This window comes from Panthera tigris, chromosome C1 (genome assembly GCF_018350195.1).
Source record: "Panthera tigris isolate Pti1 chromosome C1, P.tigris_Pti1_mat1.1, whole genome shotgun sequence".
NCBI classification, from domain to species: Eukaryota; Metazoa; Chordata; class Mammalia; order Carnivora; family Felidae; genus Panthera; species Panthera tigris.
The window spans coordinates 217,055,473-217,060,968 of record NC_056667.1 but is presented as its reverse complement, the minus strand read 5'-3'; the positions used below and the strand labels follow the sequence as shown (position 1 = coordinate 217,060,968).

At 61.3% G+C, this 5,496-nt stretch overlaps 1 protein-coding gene across 2 annotated transcripts; it reads left to right on the top strand.

Annotated features, from left to right (window-relative positions):
- Nucleotides 1-3,351: 3,351 nt before the first annotated feature.
- HES6 (hes family bHLH transcription factor 6) lies at nt 3,352-5,284 on the top strand. 2 transcript variants are annotated; one of them, XM_042997780.1, is made up of 5 exons: nt 3,352-3,642; nt 3,717-3,803; nt 3,922-4,003; nt 4,223-4,663; nt 4,936-5,284. In XM_042997780.1, the coding sequence occupies exons 1-4, from the start codon at nt 3,562-3,564 to the stop codon at nt 4,645-4,647; spliced, it is 675 nt and encodes a 224-aa protein (XP_042853714.1). In that variant the 5' UTR covers nt 3,352-3,561; the 3' UTR covers nt 4,648-4,663; nt 4,936-5,284. The 2 variants fall into 2 exon arrangements, with proteins under 2 accessions (XP_042853714.1, XP_042853713.1); XM_042997779.1 differs by having other exon boundaries at nt 3,353-3,642; nt 4,223-5,284.
- The last annotated feature ends 212 nt before the right edge of the window (nt 5,285-5,496 follow it).

The following is a 5,496-nucleotide window of genomic DNA, read 5'->3' as shown; positions in this document are numbered from 1 at the left end:
CCAAAGTCACACCCCCCCCCCTTTATTTCCAGACCAAAAGGAGCTTCTCCAAGCTTTCTGGGCTGATTGCCCACAAGGGGCCTGAATGTCCATAGGCTGGCTGCTGCCTTTGTTCCCTGGGGATTTATGGCCTGCCCCCCCTGCCGCTAACTGGTCCCCCTGTGGCCACCACAGCCCTGCCCAGCCTCTGCTGGCCTCTGTTCCTGGATCTGGGGGGATCAAAGGGCCCAAATGCTCAGGAAGTCTGTGCTCAAGCAACCTTTGAAGGTAGGATCAGTCCAAGGGACAAATGGCAGGAAATGGGTCCACTAGAGGAGGCTGTGCAAAGAAGAGAGAGGGCCTGGTGGCCCAGAGATGGAACAGCCAGGCTTCTTGGAGGAAAAGGCCAAGCCAGCCAATCAACTAAGGGAAATTGAGGCTAACTTCAAAGATGGGGCCTTGGGCAACTTCTGGTCCAACCAAGGATTTTGTTGACTCCTATACCCTGCTCTGTCCTTGTACCTCAGGGTATTTGGTCACACTGAGGCATATCCTAGCACCTAATTTCTCCTTCCTTCAACTCTAGACGGTGTTCCTCAAACCCCACCTTCCTTTGTAAGACAAGCTTTTTGAGGACCTTCGCCCTCCCTTCAGCCTCCTCCCTTCTCATGACAATAGTCACCTATCCTTTTGTTTTTATAAAGTCAACTTTATTTAATGTCCTGTAACCATAATAAGACTTTCTTGCCTTCTCTACGGATTGATCCTAAATGTTGAGCCCCCATGAACAGTGTTATATTGTTGTGACTGTGGAAGAATTGTTAGCTTCTGAGTCAGTCAGTATGTTGAGATCACAGTTCTCTTTGGGAGGAGCTTTTTGTTTTTCCTGGAATTACTAGTTGCTTCTCATTTTTTGCTTGCACTATCCGCCTTTATCATGCCTTCCCCCCCAAACCCATACTCCATCTAATCAAGTGTTCTATTGATCTTTTCCCAAAGGCCTCCCCAGAGCACTGACCATCCTGTTCCAACATGGACTGCCTCTCATGGAGAGCATTCTAAAATACCTGTTTGGCCTTATTCAAACAATACAATGGATAAGGGGAGGCATATTCATCAGACCACGAGAAATAGCACTGAGTCTATTTTTTAATATCTCAGATTCTCAAAGTAGGGGTGGAAACATAATTGTAGTTACTTGGGGGTCTCCTTCCCTGGAGTGATGTCTAAGTGATTAAGAACAGTAAAGTCACAGGCCAGTTATGTGCTCTCTTGGGTTCCACACTGAACCCCCTCCCCTCCCGTCAGCCCCTCCACTAGGTGTAGGGAGAGAAGGGCAGTTGGGGTTCTGAGCAGCCAGATGAGGGGGAAGGAAGGAAGAGAGCTGAGCTTTCTGGCATGTGGAGGAGACCGAGAACAACAAGGGATGACTGAAATAAAGGAGTAGGTTTCTACCTGGGTGAACAATGCTGGGCTGGAGAGGTCTTCGAAGACTGCCCAAAGAGAGGCAAACAAGAGGCTGAGTGTGGACAGGTGAAAAGCAACAGAAGAAACTCTTGGGTACTTGTGGAGGTCAGTGAGGTGACTTTGGGAAACTGCAAACCTCTCATCAAACTTGCCTGCCTATAACGGTCCTTCTGGTGGGGAGCCCAAAGTGAAATACTCACAGGGAGGGCTGCAAGATCCACCTTCAGGTGGCTGGGGTGGGGGATACCTGTGGCCTAGTCCTACCACCCACTACACTGCAGTCCCTGGATGTTTCCTTCCCCTGCTGCTTTCCAGCCAGGCTTGGGGCATCCCCTCACCCTGCCTATCCACCCGGGCTCTGCCGAGGCCCAACTCTGCTGGAGGTAGATAGGAGGTCCTAGGTACCCTTGACGAGGGATGGTTAGAGCTTGGAGGGGTGCAGACCAGACCCTGACAATCCCAAACCCTGGTGAGTGGTTCAGGACTGGGTAAAGGCAGGACTACTGTGGGGCAGGTGCACTCCCACCAGCAAGAGGAATAAGGAAGCAGAGACCTAAACAGTGAGGAAATAGACATTTGAAGGTGTTTGAAGCATTCCAGGTGGAAGGCTCGGTGGGTGCAAAGGCCTGGTGGCCAGAACCCATCTTGCCATTCCAGCTTTGCTTTGCTGTGAAGGTTACCTAGGCCGGTGGAGCAGGGAACAGGCCGGGATCCCCAGGGTGCTGCCCCAGGGCGCGGGCCCCACCGACCATTCACCCCACCCGCGGGGAGGCCAGTCTGGCAGATGGGCGGCCCGCGGTGGGGGCGGCGGTCGTCTGGCGGACACAGGCTCACCCGCCCTCCGCCGCCGGACAAAGCGGGCCTAGACAAAGGCGCGGCCAACACCTGTCGCTCTTGGCTCGGCCCCCGCTTTTCTCCACCGAAGCGGCTGCAGCTGCCAACTGTCATGGGCATCAAGTTACGGGGACCAGACGGCGACCTACGCGAGCCTGGGCGAGGGGAGGGCTGGGAGAAAAGGGAGCCGAGGGGGAGGGGTGGCGGGGGACGAAGGAGACTGCCACAGGGAGGGAAGCCGGGACGAATGAACGAGAGTGGGGACCAGGGAAGGACGGGCGAGGAGCGGGGAGGGCTAGGAAGAGTGGGCGCGGCGGGGAACCAGGGCAGGGTGTGTGTATGGGGGTGGGGAGGGGGAACTGGGAAGGAGGACAGGGAGATCAGTGGGGGACAGGGGAGCGAAGGCGATTAGGGGGACATGGAGAGCTCAGGGGGACAGCGATGATGATTAGAAAAGGAGGGGCGGCTGGTGGAGGCGTGGTACCAGAGAAGGAGCGGGGGAAGGGTGACCAGAGAAGGAGCTCCCCGAAGAGGAGGGGAGGTGTCGCCGGACCCGCCCCACTAGAATCCCCGCGAAGGCGGAGGGCTGTGTCGAGGGTCGAGTCGGGACCCACACTTCCGCAAGAAAGTCAAAGGAGTCCTGGGGCCCGCTCCCAACCCCGCTACCCCATGGGTCTCTATCTCTCCGGGGTTCCGCAGCTATCCCAACCCGGACCCTTAGACCTTCCCAGGTCCAGAGACCGCGGCCTTGACTGTGGTTCTGCCCTCCACAATCCAGCACCCCGACACTCGGGCAGGAGCGCTCCTCTCCGGAGGCACCTTGCACGAACTAAGACAAGTGTGAATGCACGAATGAGCTCCTGCTCCCACGCACAGCAGACCTGGGGGCCCTGCTCAGGTAGGGAGGAAAACAAATGCCCCCCCCCGTCACAGCGCACCGGGTCACCGCCCCCTCGGGTGCCCCAAGCCGCCGGCGTTGCGCGGAGGCCCGGCTGGGGGCCCCGCCCCGCCCGCCGGCCACGCCCCACCAGCTGCCTGTGGACCCCGGCGGCGGGGCCGGACAAAGCGCGCCGCTCCCATTGGCCGCGGCGCGCCTAGAAGCCGGCGGCTCCAGGGCCGCGCGGCCAATCCGTGCATTGAAATGCAAATAAGGGGCTATAAAAGGGGCGGGGCCTCGGCCGGCGGAAGACGCGAAGGAGCGAGGGCTGCGGCGGGCCCGGCGGCTCGCTGCGAGGGGCGCGGGCGCTCGTCGCGCTTGCGGCGCTCTGGGCGGTGCGGGTCATGGCTCCGCCCCTGGCGCCCGGCCGGGACCGTGCGGGCCGAGAGTTTGAGGACGCCTGGGAGACTCGGGGGGACCGCAAGGTGCGGGCCGGGGCCGCAGGCGGGCAGGCGGGCGGGAGGCCCGGGACCTGGGCTCAGTCGCCCGCTTCCCGCAGGCCCGGAAGCCCCTGGTGGAGAAGAAGCGGCGCGCGCGGATCAACGAGAGCCTTCAGGAGCTGCGGCTGCTGCTGGCGGGCGCCGAGGTGAGACGGGCGCGCGGGCCGGCGGGCGCCCGGGGGCTGCTGGGCGGAGAGCGGGGGGCGCGGCCCTGCCCGGCCTCACCGGCCCCCCACACGCCCCCCGGCGCTCCCGCCCGCGCAGGTGCAGGCCAAGCTGGAGAACGCCGAGGTGCTGGAGCTGACGGTGCGGCGCGTGCAGGGCACGCTGCGGGGCCGGGCGCGCGGTGAGTGGCGGTGGGGCGCGCGGGCGGGGCGCGTTCGCCCGGCCCGCCCCCGCCTCGGAATGGGGTCTTCCCCGCCCGGCGCCCCGGTACAGCCCGCGCCCGGGGCTCCTCCGGGGCTCCTGGGTGAGCCCTGTCCCCGCGGGCTGGGACGGGCCTGGCCACCGCAGTCGCTGCTTACCGGACGGGGCGCCGCTCTCTCCCTCCCACTCCCGGGTGCAGAGCGCGAGCAGCTGCAGGCGGAAGCAAGCGAGCGCTTCGCGGCCGGCTACATCCAGTGCATGCACGAGGTGCACACGTTCGTGTCCACGTGCCAGGCCATCGATGCCACCGTCGCCGCAGAACTCCTCAACCACCTGCTCGAGTCCATGCCTCTGCGCGAGGGCAGCAGCTTCCGGGATCTGCTGGGGGACGCCCTGGCCGGGTCTCCGGGAGCCCCTGGGCGAAGCGGCTGGCCCACGGGAGGGGTCTTGGGGTCCCCTCTGCCGAGTCCCCCGGGCCCCGGGGACGACCTGTGCTCTGACCTGGAGGAGGCCCCCGAGGCTGAACTGAGCCGAGCGCCTGCTGAAGGGCCAGACTTGGTGCCAGCAGCCCTGGGCAGCCTGACCGCTGCTCGCATAGCCCAGAGCGTCTGGAGGCCTTGGTGACTAACGCCAGCCCCAGGTTTGCGAGAGTGGGTGTGGCCTTCCCTTGCTCCGTTCCAGCCTCCCTGGGGACAGATGTGGTGGGGGCAGGGGCCTGAATGTCTCCCAGATCTGCCTGCCCTCTTCCTCCAGTGAGTGGGTTGCAGGGCAGTCCAGGATGACCAGCCCATTCAGGCCCCTAGCCCTGTTTCTTAAGCGAGTATCTCTTGGGGACCCCCAGCCCCGGGTTGGGTGGAGGGTGGGAGCTGCAGGCCGCGGGAAGAATCCTACAGAGCTACCGCGGTTCTCCAGAACTGCAGGTGGCCCAGCCTTCCCAGGTACTGTGTGGATCTGGGGGCAGAAGTGCTGAAACCCTCCTCCGTGCGGGGCAGTAGTGTCGGGGACAGAGGGAGACCTCAGACCCTGGCGACCCTGGCCTGAGCAGAAGCTTGAACTTGCCACTTCATTCAGGACATGGTGCATTCATTCAGGACACAGGAGGCAGGTGCATTCCCCAGCATTGCCAGTCCTCTGCCAGACAGAAGCAAAGTCTCCCTGAACGCCTCACATTTAGCACACTTGGAGTTTGTGTATTAGGTTACCAACAAATGTTCCAGTTTTATTAAATAAAGGATTTTGGAGAGTTAGTTACCCTTCAGAAGTATGACTGATGTGGTGTCTTTACTGAGTCTACTGTGTAAACACTAAACTAAGGAAGGGCATTTTTCTTGTATCTAATGCTGGTGGATGTTTCTAAAACCTCTCACCCTTTGTCAGCAAAGTGAGGAGTAGAATGGTGGTGGAGACGAGACCCCCGTGCGACTTCTCAAAGTGGATGGTGCGTCCACCTCCCTGGGAGATGGGTACCACCGG